The sequence below is a fragment of the Neomonachus schauinslandi genome, chromosome 2 (assembly GCF_002201575.2).
Source record: "Neomonachus schauinslandi chromosome 2, ASM220157v2, whole genome shotgun sequence".
Lineage (NCBI taxonomy): Eukaryota > Metazoa > Chordata > Mammalia > Carnivora > Phocidae > Neomonachus > Neomonachus schauinslandi.
Window position 1 is genome coordinate 198,395,310 of NC_058404.1, and position 14,828 is coordinate 198,410,137.

General features: G+C 48.3%; 1 protein-coding gene across 1 annotated transcript in view; it reads right to left on the reverse strand.

Moving 5' to 3' along the window:
* The window catches only part of EVC2 (EvC ciliary complex subunit 2), a 135,705-nt gene that overhangs the window by 4,128 nt on the left and 116,749 nt on the right, over positions 1–14,828 (reverse strand). The window contains exons 17-20 of the mRNA XM_021677663.2: positions 13,915–14,142; positions 5,609–5,823; positions 4,031–4,118; positions 1,341–1,537 (exon numbers count right to left, since the gene is read on the reverse strand). Coding sequence (XP_021533338.1) covers positions 1,341–1,537; positions 4,031–4,118; positions 5,609–5,823; positions 13,915–14,142 — 728 coding nt within the window. The remainder of the gene's footprint in view (positions 1–1,340; positions 1,538–4,030; positions 4,119–5,608; positions 5,824–13,914; positions 14,143–14,828) is intronic.

Sequence of the window (14,828 nt, forward strand, 5' to 3'; positions counted from 1 at the left end):
ACCACATGCACCCAGGCCTGCCCACGCCCAGGCTCAGCCCTCTGACCGCACCCCGTGGACTCCCACCCCAACTGCGCGGCTGTTCCCACGTCCCACCCTGCCTCTCACCCAGCCCTACTCTTCCCCCTTAGCAGTGCTTCTTACCTTTTTGAGTCAGGGACCCCTTGTGACCCTGATATAAAGACACTGCCCCCTTTCTCAGGAAAATCATGTACCTACACGTCTGCGAGCACAGTCATGCCGCTTCGGCCGACTCGTGGGCCCTGGTGGCGGAGGCTGGCTTCACTGCCTGGCGGTCAACACTCTTTTCATGTGTGGTTGTGGCTTTTCTGGCTACCTCGTCCCCCCCAAACTCTATTCTCAAGTGGCCCAGCTGCTGTTCCCACACCCACTCACTCCATACCTGTTTCCTGCCTTTCCTTATAAATTTAGAGCCTTTGATGACCAAATTCACACCCGGAACCTGCTTCTAAAGCAAAGTATCTAGGCAGCATTATCCGTAATCGAGGAAAAAAATGAATCCAAACCGAACGTCCCGTCAGAGGGTAACGGTTGCACCCACTATGCTACACTCCTCCGTGGAATATTACACAGTCGTTAACAACAGTACCTATGAAGGGGTTTCAATAACTGCCACGTATGAATTTGAAATTCATAAAACAGCAGGGAATAGAGCCTAAATGGTGTGATAATTATTGCATAGAACGATGTCCGCACATGGACAAGAGTCAGAAGGAAATAAGCAAACTCCCTGTGCTGTAAGGTTCTGAGGGGCAGGACGCGAGGCTGTATATTATGGGATTACTACACACGCAGATATTCGTATGGGTTTTACACACACTCACACACATGCACACACCAAACACACTCATAAAACCCAGCAATAAATAAGAATCAAACCCAGAAACACATTCTGGACGAAGAATTGTAAGAAAATGCTCTCAGCCATTTTCTTCAGATAGTCTGAAGACTATCTTCAGACAGTCACAGATCATCTTCAGGACATTCCTTTTTCTTCTTTTTCCTTGTATGTATTTTTTACACTTCCTTTAATGTGTGTGTATGACATTTATGGGAGGGGAAATATTTTCTTAAGATTCTACTTGAAAAATAAATTGGTGACGAAGATAAAAGTCTGAACAAAATTCTTAGGCCTCCCATGACTTAAAAAGGGTTCCTGGCCACCGGTCTGGATGTCCTTTGCTCCCGGAGCAATGAAGTGCCGACCAGTAGGGCGTGTGTGCTGGGCCTGCAGGGTCCTGCTTCCTCCCTGCTTGTGTTCCCTTCATGATGGAATCCCCCCCAACTCTTTTCTAAAAGCAGCCCGATGCCACACTCACCTCCTCCTGCCCAGGTCGGCCTGCTCCCCACCACCATCAGTCTCTACCATGTGGTCCGGATGCTTCTGGCTGCCCGGGTCCAGCGCGGCCAGGAGCTCAGACTGCGAGGCCGCGGGCAGAGCCACGCTCAGGAGCCGGCGCAGCGTGCCCCCTGGCACCATCGCCAGCCTGGACAGGTACGACGCCAGTCTCAGCTCCTAGAGGGGTTAACGGGAAGCTCGTGACCTCACTGCTCTCACCTTGATAAACGACATGTTTTAATGGACGAGACAGTCTTAGGACGGTTTGTCCCACGGAGATAAATATTTTAGCAGCTCGGTTGTGGAAACACGTCCCCAAATTCACAGAGCTGTCAAGAAAAATCTGTGTGGTCAGCAACCCCGGCTCACTGCAATGCATCCAAACTCTTCATCCGTCCTCCCGACTGCTCTCAACACACACACCAGAGCCGCACCTCGGGCCAGCAGCAGGGCCAACTGCTGAGGCTTTTCCTCTCCTGCTTGGAGCAAACAGCAACAGCTTAGCAAACAACTGGAATGTCCTCGGACCAGCAGATGGTTGAGGAAGCTAGGCTATGGGCACACCTGGATGGGTGCCGCGTGGAAAGACCCTGTCTCCACAGGTCACATCCTATCAGAGTTCTGTGTCTTTCTTTCCAGAACTGACAAGATGCAGACATGGAGAAGAGCGTTGTGGTTGCCGGGGGTCAGGGATGGGAGAGGAGTGGGTGCACCTGGAAAGGGGCGGCGCAAGGCAGGTCTTTGTGCCGATGGAACAGTCCAGTATCTTGCTTATGGTGCTGGTTACATGAGTCTACATGTGATGAACTGACACAGAACCATGCACACATTTTGTAACCAATGTCATACATTGATACAGTGCTAGAACTCGTAAGAGGCAACCATGGGGGGAAACTGAGTGAAACATGGGGTAGAGTTCTAGAACTCTCTATACTAGCTTTGTAACTTCCTGGAATCTAAAAGTGTTTCAAAATAAGAGGTTAAAAAAATGAGTGAGTATGGGTTCTGCACTCTGGAAAGCCTCGATTGGCCTCCAGGCCCACTGCACAGAAAGAACACTGTGTGTCCTGGGACAATGCCCTTCTTTCTCTCTGTGCTCAGCTTCCTTATTTATGAAGTGGGGTAACTATACCACCCACGGCAGAGGCTCCCGTGAGAATAGAATGACTGCCACGTGTGGAACGGTCCCACGCTGGCGAGACACAGACAGCAACATATCTTTCTTCTCCTGCACTCCGGGGACAAAAGTCTGAAGCCACTTCCACTGGGCCAAAGTCAGGGTGTCAAGGGGGCTCATTCCTGCTCAGGCTCTAGGGATAATCCGTCTTCTTGCCTCTTCCAGCTTCTAGCAGCCGCCTGCCTGCCTGGGCCCATGGCCCTTCCTGTGTCTTCAAAGTGCATCCCTCCATCCTCTGCCTCCACCATGGTCACACGGCCCTGCCTTCTCCCTGTGCCTGCTCCTGCCTCCCTCTATACAAGGACCCTTTCCCTCCTTCCTGCATGGATTTCTGTTGTTTTAATTTTAATCTGTTTAAATTTTAAGGAATTTCAGCAATGAGGAAAAGCACAAAGATGAATGTTAAAATAATTATTCCAAATGCCTTTATCCAGAAATAATTATCAGTAATATTGGCAAGCACCATTCCAAGCATCTTTCTAGACATATATGTGGATGGATGGATGGTTGGGGGGACGGATGGATGGGGGATGGATGGATGGATGGGGATGGATGGATGAGGGATGGATGGATGGATGGGGGATGAATGATGGGGATGGAGGATAGATGATGGATGGATGGATAGATAGACAAGTGGATGGATAGATGGATGGACAGGTGGATGGATGGATAGATGGACATAACTATAAAAATGAGATCATAATGCACATCAAAACATCAAATACTATTCAGTTTATGTATTTATTTTGTTGACTGCCTGCTCTCCCCACTAGAATATCAGCTCCTGGAGGCATGGACTTTATCCCTTGTGTTTACTACTGAAATCCCAGTGCCCAAGACAGCCCTTGCTGCTTACTAGAAGCACAGTGAATATTTATTCATGAGCAAAGCCTCTTCAGAGGATGTCAGGGTCTTTGAAGTCAAGGGGACTCCACCTTGTCTACAAAAGGCTGCAGTCACCCTGGAGCCTCGAGGGGGTAAAGAGAGGAGTTCCGAGAGGAATGGGTCTGGGGTCCGGGCCTCTCCCACAGCACAGGGAACCTGCCTCGCTGGGTTAGTGCCATTCATTTCTTAAGGGGCACCCCCTTCCCATGTTATTCGTGCGGGAATGAGGAACTATCTTGTTTTAAAGGGAATGCTCAGTGGCATGAAACGGAATGGCTAGAGCATTTAAAGAGAGTGAAACCTGATTTCAGTGGCCAGCTTTGTTCCTGGCGGAGCCCCCTCTGTGCATGTTAAACTCGCATCAATCAGAGAAGAGGAAACACGTCTGGGTGCCTGGCGAGTCTCAGAAAAGAGGCTGACCAGGACCATCACTGTTGCTGCCCCTGGGCCTGAAGGGAATGTCCTCTGCCTGCTGGCCTGGTGCCAGGCGCTTGTCAGCAATCCACTCAGCAGCGGCCCAGGTCCCGCTGTCACCCCGCCCGTGCCACAGGTGAGGACATGTGCACTCTGAGGAGAGCCAGCCCACGACACGGCTGACGGGTCCTCACCTGGCTGTACAGGGTTGTGAAGGTGTCGAACTCCACATTCTCCAGCCAGTCTTCCAGCACGACGCTGTGGTCTCGCTCCTCTTTCCAACTGGAGTGCAGACAAAATCTACGTGAGTCCACTTGGGTTATAACGTGATCCCAGGAGAAGACCATCTAGTTATTTAAATAACAATCACAAATCTCATCTGTATATTTTTAAAAATCTATTGAAAGAGATGACCAGAAGAGGCGTATCTCTTCTTGTTCTAGAACATTTCTTTTGCAAATATCGTATTACGGAGGCCCGCCAGGACAGAGGGCTCTTCAAAGGGAGAAGTTTTGTGGGAGCTATATGGAGACATTTCTGTGGCTTTGCTGGGCCATTGGTGGTCCTACTTGGAAAACTCTCAGGATTAGTTGTCATGCTCAAGTCCTTGCCCACCATGTGCCCCCCCGTGTGGAAGCAGACCCAGAACCATGTTCCCAGCCTGGTCCCAGCTCCGGCCACAGAGGCTGGTGGCGCCTTTCCACGTGGGGGTCCCCCTCAGGCCTTCTGACTTCCATGTGAGAGGGTCTACAGCCTACCTGGTCCCTTAGCTGATAGAGGTGGCGCCATGGATGATCCACCCTGCATTCTTGTCGGCTAACACAACCAGAAACTCATGTCAAAAGCTTTTCTTGTGAGCGATTTCCACCATGAAGCATGAGGCATGCAAGAGGGTCATATACCCGAAAATCCTGGTGTAAACCAGGTCGGCGTCTCCGGGCCTTTTTTATGAGATCCAGCCTCTCATACAATTAGTTCAGTGGAGCAGAACTGCACTTTGATGTTGTAGTTCCAGGAAAGCATAATCAAATACATTAAAATAACCTGTAAACTCACCACCCAGAAGTCACATCCGTTACAACGGAGTCTCTTTGCTGCTAATTAGTTTGTGCACATGTGTTTTCAAAAACATAATCACACCACGTCTCTAGTTTGTACCCCGTCCTTTCCACATCAACATTATATTCACAGTGGAAAACTACGAGTCGTTAAAAGTACGTTTTCTAAGAGTTCTTAATGCCCTGGGCAAAGGATAATTGTCTGTTAATTAAGAAGAATGCAAAGAACAGCCCTAACAAAAGATGGGGGTTCTGTCTGTTTTATAATTTTACAAAAGCAGGATATGGACTATTGTGTTCACGGTGAGATCTGAGTTAAGATCTGCATTCACTGCATCGCACTGGTGTTTGGACAAAGCGCTATGATTATGTACGATATTACCACTGGGGAAGGCGGGATGAAGGGCACATGGACCTTCCCTGCACTATTTTTGAAATTTCTTGTGAGTCTACAACTATTTAAAAATAAAAAGCTTAAAAAAATATGTTCAGTGAAAACCTCAATGATCTTACAAAGAAAATAAACCAAAGTATAGTTAGATGTCAGGGAAGAAGTGCGCTCCTAAGTCAGCAGCTGGTGTCTGAGCACTGGGAGGACGCCTCAGACAAGCGCGTGACAGCCGGGGCGGCGTCCAGCTGAGTGGAGAGGCCAGGGGCCCCCAGGCCTGCAGAGGACCCATCCCACATGGCGCCACCGCCAGGCACTGGGCTCACCTCTGCTGGTGGCGCTCCAGTAATTTCCGGCCCTGGCTCAGGGCCTGCTGCAGGACAGCAGAGACGTGCCTTCCAGAATCTGCATCCTCAGGCTCTGCCAGAAGCCCGGGCTCGTCCCCAGCCCACTGCTGCCGACTCGCCAGAGCCCGCTGTAGCTGGACTGCCTCCTGGTGTGCCAGCTTATCTTCCAGCTTCCTCTCCAGCTCTTGGAGCTCCTGTGCACAGAAGGTGAGGGGTCCACAGATTAAATCAGACCTCCTGGGCCTGGCATGATCCGCTCTTGCCCGCGTCCCCTGTCCAGCTGTGCCAAATAGCGCAAGGAGGCCACACCGTGACCTCTCACGCCTCCCTGCCTTCGCACATGCGGCTCCCACCACCTGCAGGGCCCTCCTCTGTTTGCCTGGCTACTCCCGAGTCTCCTTTCGAGCCCTGGCTCAAGAACTTCCACAGGGAAGGGCCCCTCAGGTCCTGGGACGGTGCAGACTCCCTCTCTGAAGGCGCCCACTCACCCTCCCCTGTGTATGCCCGTCACAGACGGGCAGAATGTCTGCAGCCCCTCACAATTCCTATGTTGAGGCCTTCATCCCTAGCAGGATGGGATTTGGGAGTGGGGCTTTGGGGAAGCAGCTGAGTTTAGATGAGGTCATGAAGGTGGGGCCCCATGATGGGATTACTGTCCTTCTAAGGCGTGGAAGAGAGAGACCAGGACCCCCACTCTCTGCCAGGTGAGGACTCAATAAGAAAGTGGCTGTCTGCAGGCCAGGAAGAAAGCTCTCAGCAGCAACAGACTGCTGGTGCCTTGATCTTGGGCTTCCAGCCTCCAGAACTAGGAGAGAACCGTCTGTTGTTTTAGCCCCCAGGCTATGGTGTTTTGTTCCAGAAGCCTGAGCCAACTCAGACACTGCCCCATCTTTGTAGCTGCCTGATGTCCCTGTACCCTCCTGTTAGAGTGTGAACTCCAGGGGACAGGGCTGCATCTCCAGCTCGGTGTCTGCAGCGCTCAGCACCGAGCCCACCAGATGGCACCTGTCACTGATAATATGTTAAGGCACCAGCACACGTTCATCCATCTGGGGTGAAGCCTGTGCCTGAGCATTGCAACCACGGTTGACGCTGACGGGACCCACAGCACACTGGGCACCGCTCCTAGTGCCCACTATATATGAATCTCATTGAGTCCTTGTAACAACCCTAGGGAATACACACTCTTATTTTCCCCATTACAGAGGAGGAGATTAAGGCAAAAGAGTTAAAGTAGTTTGCTGTCTCATGCAGCTCTTAGGTGGCAGAGCCAGAATCTGAGCCAGGCCAGGTCATGCCAGGGTTTGTGTCCTTAACCATCATGCTATGCTGCCTCTCATTGACCAAGCAGAAGAAATCTGCATTCTTGGGCCAATAGAATCAGATAATCTGGCTATAAGAGGCTGTGCAGAATGCAGACATATTGAACCCACGACTCACCAGATAGGCCAGGGCTCTAAGTGGGGGCAGGGGGTGAAACTGCGGTTTAGTCCTAAGGGGCTTCGGCTCCTTAGAGGATGGTAGTCCATCATCTTCCTAAATTAAGTGCAGAAGAGTCTGCCTTTCTGCCAAGGAGCCAAAGCTTACATCAAATTGTCAAAAGAGCCTCAAAGCCCCCATGGCTCAGAAACACTGCTCAAGAACCAAGAGTGAAGGAAAGGGGGCCAGAGAGGGAAACCGAGGCCATCGTGTGCTGAGCATTTGGGTTTTGCCCCCAGGGCCATGGAAGCCTTTGAACACTTTTGAGCAGGGCCTTCTAACACATGGACGTTTCTAATTACAACCATCCGTCTTGTTGCAGCATCCCAAAGGTAAACATAACCAAACACAGAGCTCACAACAGCTAATGAGTTTCTGACAGCGCATTCTGTCAGCACACCCGGAGCCTAGTCGTGCACCACTCACTGATCTCAAACTCTCGCTGGCCAGCCCTGACCACTGTGTGGGGAAGGCAGGCTCGAACCCACAGCTGCCAGTGTCTCCAAAGCATGAGTAGAGCACAGAGAGCACACGTTTTTTCCAAGACCAGGCAAGTCCTGGCTGAGAACAGGAAATGAGGTGGGAATGTGTCCTGCAGGTTGTGACTGCTGACAGCACATTCTCCCAGAGGCCAGCCTGGCCCCCAGACTCCTTCCACACCCCGTGCAGCCACCTGCCACTTTGCACGAGTGGAATTCCAAGGCCTGATTCTGGAACTCTCCTCACTGGAGTTTCATTGCTGAGGGCAGGGAGCCCGGGACCACAGCTGTCCTGTCCACCCCTCTCTCCAACAGGGAGCCCAGGGCCTGGCTCACAGAAGAAAGAACAGTCACGATCAGCATCATCGTCTTGATTATTCACAATAATAACGTCGGCTAGCATGTACTGCTAGACTCGATTCAGCACAAGGTAGAAATGTTATTATCCCATTCTATAGATACGGTGGTTGAGGCACAGAGAGTACCGGTCAAACTCCTGAAGTCGTAAATCTGCACGGGAGCCTCAGGGAGGAGTGATTTCAGGTTTCTCTGATTCTGGGCCCCATCCCTCAGCTCTGCTGTCTCTGGTAAGCACTCCGTAGGTATAGGTTGAATGAACGGTTAGATGGATAGATAATGAGATGATAGACTGGCAGAGAGTTCCAGGCCTTTTATTGGGCAAAAGGGATCAAGGGTGAATGAGACATGGCCCCTGGACTGTGGGAACTCAGAGTCTAGCGTGGACGACAGCCTTACAGTTATAGTGATAGTAACAGCCATCACCTGCTATCGCAGAGATTCGGGAGGGAGGGTGTGTGAGCACAAAGCTGAAAGAGACCAACTCTGCCCGAGGGAATCATGGATGGCTTCACAGAGGAGGCAACATTTGGCTTGTCTCAAAATATGGATATGAGCTTGCAAAGGGGTGAAGCAGAAGCGAGGCAGAGGTAATTCAGAGGAATGGAGGCCTGAACATCACTCAAGGGTGCAGGAGCAGCGAGAAGGTCCGGGGGTTGAAATGCGGGGTCCCTCTGAGAGTAGTGAAGGAGAGGGTTTTAAATAATCCAGAGTTGAGGGTGGGGCTGTCAATGATCATTTCTGTTTTTCAGAGAGACTCCTCGGGCTGCAGTGTAGAGGGGGCCAGAGAAGGCAGAGGGAAACTGATGTGAGGACAGGAGCCAGGCTTTGCAGAAGGCACAGGCTCTGCTTTCCAGGGACGGGAGCTTGGTGCAATGCCGAAACCTTCCTGAGCCTCCCTCCTTCATCTGTAGAATGAGTATCAAAGCATCATGGGCTTGACAGAAGGTTCAAACCCTTCCCACGATGCTTTGGACTTAATGAGAGCCCGATTAAAGGAAGCAACTTACTATTAGTGTTATTTTTCTTTTTCACATCTGGATTCGTCAGCAGCAAAGCTGGGCCAGCAAAAGTCAGAAGTGAGGACAAAAGTTCAGGAAGAATCCACAGACTGGGTGACTAACAGCAAGTGGGCAGTAAACCAGAGGAAGAGCAGAGGAAGACCCTGGGTTCAGGCTTGGAACAGTGGATCTACAGGGCGGATACCGTGGGTATAGTCGGTCCCCGGTCCCTTTATCCATTATAAGGAAGTCCATCCTCCGTAGCTTTGCCCATCATGCCGCTTGGCCCCATGATTTAGTTATGCCTTGCCCATGTTCCCATTTCACAAGAGGAGTCTAAATCTTTCATCCAAGGAGGTGCGCTCGATATGGTTCTCTCACGAGCCCTTTCTTCCAAAGCATTTCATTTCATGCTTTTTTAATTCCCCTAAATGTCTAACAGCTTAAAAGCCCGTTCACAATGGGAAAGCGGTTTTCACAGAATGATCAAACTGTGGAATGAAAATCTAGAATCTCGAGCCAAACCACAGGTTTGTCTTCCCTCCGAAATGCAAATCGAGAAAACACTAGCTGCGTTTCCACCAACTCAATACTACATGTGACTTTGAGCAGTCTCTCCCAGTTCAGGTCACAGAACTCTTCCAAACACAGTCAAGAATAAGGAAGCTTTGATGTTACTCAAAAAGGCTGTGAGATAAAACTGCAAATGTAAGTGTCGTACCACCCAGTGACGACAGAAATCAGGGCGGTTTTAAGTACAAAGAGCCACCAGGTATCTCAGGGCTGAGCTGAGGGGTTGTCCAGGGCCCTCGAGGGGCAGCAGGTAAACTGTGAGCTGGACACCACCAGCTCCTTGTGTCTCCTCTGCCCCTAATTGATACACAACCTTGACCTGCCCCTCCTGTCCTTCACCTATAATTCGGGGCCAGCCCACCCCCACGCCCATCACCTCTCACTCACACTTGCTGTGGACTTTGAGTAAATACCCAGTGCAGGTTTCCCCCGTCATTAATTTGCTGAGAAGTTTTCATCTTGGGTGGGTGTTGAATTCGATAAAATACTTGATTGGTTATACTGAAATGATCATACGGAGTTTTTTCTTTTCTCCTTTAATCCGTTAACGTGGTCAACTTTGTAAATGGAGGTTTTAAAGTTAAACCAACCTTATATTCCTGGGAAAACCTCAACCTGGCTGTGCTGTACTAATTATTTTAGTAATTACTAAATTAACTAAATTAATTAATTTAGTTAGTAATGTACTAATTATTTTATGGATGGCCAAGTTATGTTAGTAATATAGTGAACATCTATGCTTACAAGAGAGGGTGAACTGTAATTGTTCTTCCTCATACGACTTACATCTGGTTTTGGTCAGGGTGAGCTGAGCTTCATAAAATAAGGAATAGTCCTTAGTTTTCTAACATCAGGAATAATTTGTAGATGAGACTGCAAAACTCTGTTGGAGCTCACCTGTAAAACTATTGGGATGCGTGCTTTTTTGTGTGTGTCAGAAGATTTCTTGACTACTGAGTCAATTTCTTTCATGGTAATAAGACTATATACAGACTTTTTCTACTTGAATCAATTTTGATGAATTTTCTAGAAAGTTTTCCATTTCCTTTCAGTTTTCAAATTCATCTACATGAAATTGTTCATAGAGTTTTATTTTGTAAAACTCTACTGCATGTATAGTTATGTTGCTTTTTATTATTTACTGGTCCCTCATCTCTATTTCATATGGTCACTCATGTCGGAGCTTTGTGTATTTTATTAGCCTTTTTTTTTTTTTTTCAGAAAATTCAACTTTTCACTTTACTGATCTTTTCTATCATGGTTTTGTTTGGTTGGCTTTTGGTAGTCTTTTTATTATTTTATTTATGTGATCTTCCTTCCTTCTTTCTACAGACATATTTGTCATTGTTCCCCTTTAGTTTTTTATATGATCTTAATCGTAAGCTTTTCTTCTCTAATATAAGTTTAGGGCATTAATTTTCCTTAGAGCTAAAAAACGACTTTAGCAAAATCCCACACATTTTAATATGTTGTATTTACATTATTTTTATGTTCTACATTTTAAAAAATTTCCATTATCATTTCTTTGACCAATGAATTATTCAGGAATAAGTTTTAAAACTTTCAAAGTATGGACTTTGAGTACTAATCTTTTCGTAAATGGATTCAAGCTTAATTGTTCTTTTTCAAAAAGGTGGTCAAATAATATTGTATAACTTAATTGTTTGTAACTGTTCCAATGTGTGCTGAAGAAGAATATGTATTTGTTAATTGCTGGCTGTAAAATTCTGTGGGCAGACATTAAATACAGGTTGATTAATGGGTTAATTAGTTCATCAGTATCTTTAAATGTGTCTCGTCTGATCAACCACAGAAAGAGGGGTGTGCTGAAATCCCCCACTACTGTGACAGATTTATCAACTTCTCCCTGCTGTTTTGTCAAGTTTTTTCATTATTTTGGGTTATTACATACATGCAAGTTTAGAATTGCTCTGCTCTCCATATGAATGAAAATTTTAAAGTCATTTCAGTACTACCTTTGATTTTTAAAATGATTTCATAAATCATTATTTTATATTCTACACTGATGATCTGAGCACTTAACATCTTTAGGGATTTTAATCTATTGGGGGTTTTGTTTGTTTGTTTCTCCTATATATATGTCATCTTGTCTTGCTCATGTGTTTGGGGACTTCTAATTTTAATTGAGAACTCATATTTGGGTGAAATTAACCTGTGAAAATCCCGAGTTGCCCAGATTGAGAATATTTTTCTCTGGAGAGGATCTGCTTTTGCTTTGGCCATGCACTGGGGTAGTCATCCATCCTAGAACCATTTTAATTTAATTCATTGCCTTGGGAGATTTCCTGACTGGTGAGCTAAAGTATTTTGGGATTTCTTCCTCATACCAACAGAAGCCTTTGACTACAAATTTGCAGGGGAGGGACGCCTGGGTGGCTCAGTCAATTAAACGTCTGCCTTCGACTCAGGTTGTGATCCCAGGGTGCTGGGATCGAGTCCCACATTGGGCTCCCTGCTCAGTGAGGAGCCTGCTTCTTCCTCTCCCTCTGCCTGCCTCTCCCCCTGCTTGTGCTCTCTCTCTCTCTCTCTCTCTGACAAATAAATAAAATCTTAAAAAAAAAAAAAAAACAATGCCTGGGTGATAGACATTGGGGAGGGTATGTGCTATGTATGGTGAGCGCTGTGAATTGTGTAAGACTGATAAATCACAGACCTGTACCTCTGAAACAAATAATACATTATATGCCAAAAAAGAAGGGGATAGCAGTAGGGGAGGAATGGGGGGGAAATCGGAGGGGGAGATGAACCATAAGAGACTATGGACTCTGAAAAACAAACTGAGGGTTCTAGAGGGGAGGGGGTGGGGGGATGGGTTAGCCTGGTGATGGGTATTAAAGAGGGCACATTCTGCATGGAGCACTGGGTGTTATATGCAAACAATGAATCATGGAACACTACATCAAGAACTAATGATGTGATGTGTGGTGATTAACATAATAAAAAAAAATTCACCAGGGAGACTCCCCTCCCCCCTCTCCACTCCCCCCCCAGCGCTCTGGAGCAGGGCCAGAAAAGGACAGATTTCCCTGTCAAAGGTGGCTCCTTTGACAGCAGGTGGCTTTCTCCTCTCACCCCTCACTGGTTGTTCTACTTCTTCAGGACACCCCCAGTCTCATCTCCTATTCCCTCAAATGAACCCCAAATCCCTGGGTTGCAGATTTCAGAAGTCTTCGCCCCAGGATCTGAGCCTCTGGATTTGCTTTCCCAGGGATATCCCTGACCTTTGGGGATTTTCCACATTCTCTTGTGAACTCGAAAAGCATTAAGATGTAGGTTTATTTTTATTTATCCAGCATCTGAATGTTTTGTGCAGAAATACCAACATTTCCACTTCTTTCTATCCTTAAAAACATTTAACATAATGCAGGGTGCAAAATGTTTATGGGAAAAACAGTTCAGGACTCTTCAGAACCTCATGTTATTTATGATTTTTAAAAAAGGAATGATGGCAACCCCCACTGGCGAGATCAACGGGGATAGTCCATGAACATGACCTAGTGGGTTGAAGTCAGAAACAGATTGCACTCCGCTCCTGGCTTTTATTAGCCACGTGGACTTTACAAAGAACTTGACCGGCCACCTGCCCGAATCTCAATTTCTCTACCCGAGAACTGAACATCATAGCAGGACCCACTTCACAACCCAGCTCGATAATTAAGTAATATCATGTGTGACAGAGAGCATAAAGGTAGAGCAGCAGAAGATTGCTACTTATAATCATTTGTGCTTAAAGGGGCATTTTGAGATGTGTGATTAAGAATGATTAATGCTTACCCGAGAGTGTGTCCATTCACAGCCTGTTCGTGCTTGGCTGCACGTACTTGGCACCCAGTAAGCATGGGTTCCTTTTCCTCTCTAGAGGAATTATAATAACATAGGAAGTTCTAAAATCAACTCATCAAGGACCTAAGCTTAGTCCTCAAAACAGGTGATTCTGTAGCTTCCGGTTTATGACTATACCTCTCACGCCTTGACAAAAAATGCAGCATGTAGGAATAATGGTAATAAGTGTAATTATAAAAAGAAACAACAATCCAGTATTTCATCGCAGCTAAGGTGCTGTTAACTGAAAGCCATGCTGTTTTTACAGGTCTATGGATGACCATCCTGGTGTTGTGGATGTAAGATGTGCCCTGTCTCGGAAATGTTAAAAATGTTAAAACTCAAAAGGTTTGCTTCTTGGGGGCAATGAAATCAAGCTGGCTTGAGCTGTAAGTCACCTCCCTTAGTCCTCCCTGTGACCCTACAGTGTAGACAGGGCAGGCGAGCACTCACTTGACAGAGAGGGAGCCAGGAGAGCGCACGAGGATGAACCCACGAACCCACAGATGTGGCGCAGGCTCCATCCCTCTTCCTTCCCGAGCCCCGCACTCACCGGGCTGTGTGACCCCAGGATCTGCTCGCAGGCCAACTTTGTCAGGGTCTCGGACTCGCTCAGCTCCTCCAGGAGCAAGTCCTGGATGCTCAGGAGGGCGGCGTACGCCCACAGGGTCGTGGCCATCCTGGCCGCCTTCTGGACCTGCAGGGAGACAAGGGACTCCGCGAAGCGGGACTCCTGGGCCTCCAGCTGCTGCACGCGTTCCCGAAGCAGTTCTGCGCGGACCTGGGGAGGGCAGGCCAGAAGCCAGGCAGGTAAGTCCGGGGAGGGCGGCAGGGAGAGAGGTTGGAGCAACTACTCCCTGCTAGGCTCTGCTGTGGCGGTCATTCGCTCAGAACTCGGGAAGTCCTCAAATGCTCCCAAAGAAGTGTGCTGGCAACTGCAAGGTGCTACTAAGGACCACCCACAGGGCATCTCTGGGTTTCTGGAGTCTGGTGTTCACTCCATACTTATCACTCTCCAAGGTACAGGCAACTGTGTGGCTACCCAGTGGGAAATCCCTCAAGGTTCCCCAGCTGGAGGATGAAAGTTCAACCTTTCTAACACAGGCTCTGATCCCAGCTGAGGCAGGCCTGGAAAGTCTGGTCTGTTCCTCTGCCACCCACACCCACACCCCTGGGACTCCACCCTTCCGGGCCACCCTGGGCCAGCCGACTCGCCACGCTGGGTGCCTGCTGTCAGGGCTTCCCACTGTGGTTCAAATGCCCGGCATCCCCGTCTTCCTGAAGATCTTCTACTTGTCCTTCAGTAGGAAGGACTGGCTCCAACCACTCTCTTTGAAGTGTCTTTACTGGGCACGTGTTTGTCACTCTCTTCTCTGTCCTTCCTACGTTCCACGCTTTTCTCCCGGGCTGGCCTTCACCACACTGTTGACCCTGCCAGGCCACAGGCCCCTCCAGGGAAAGGCCCCA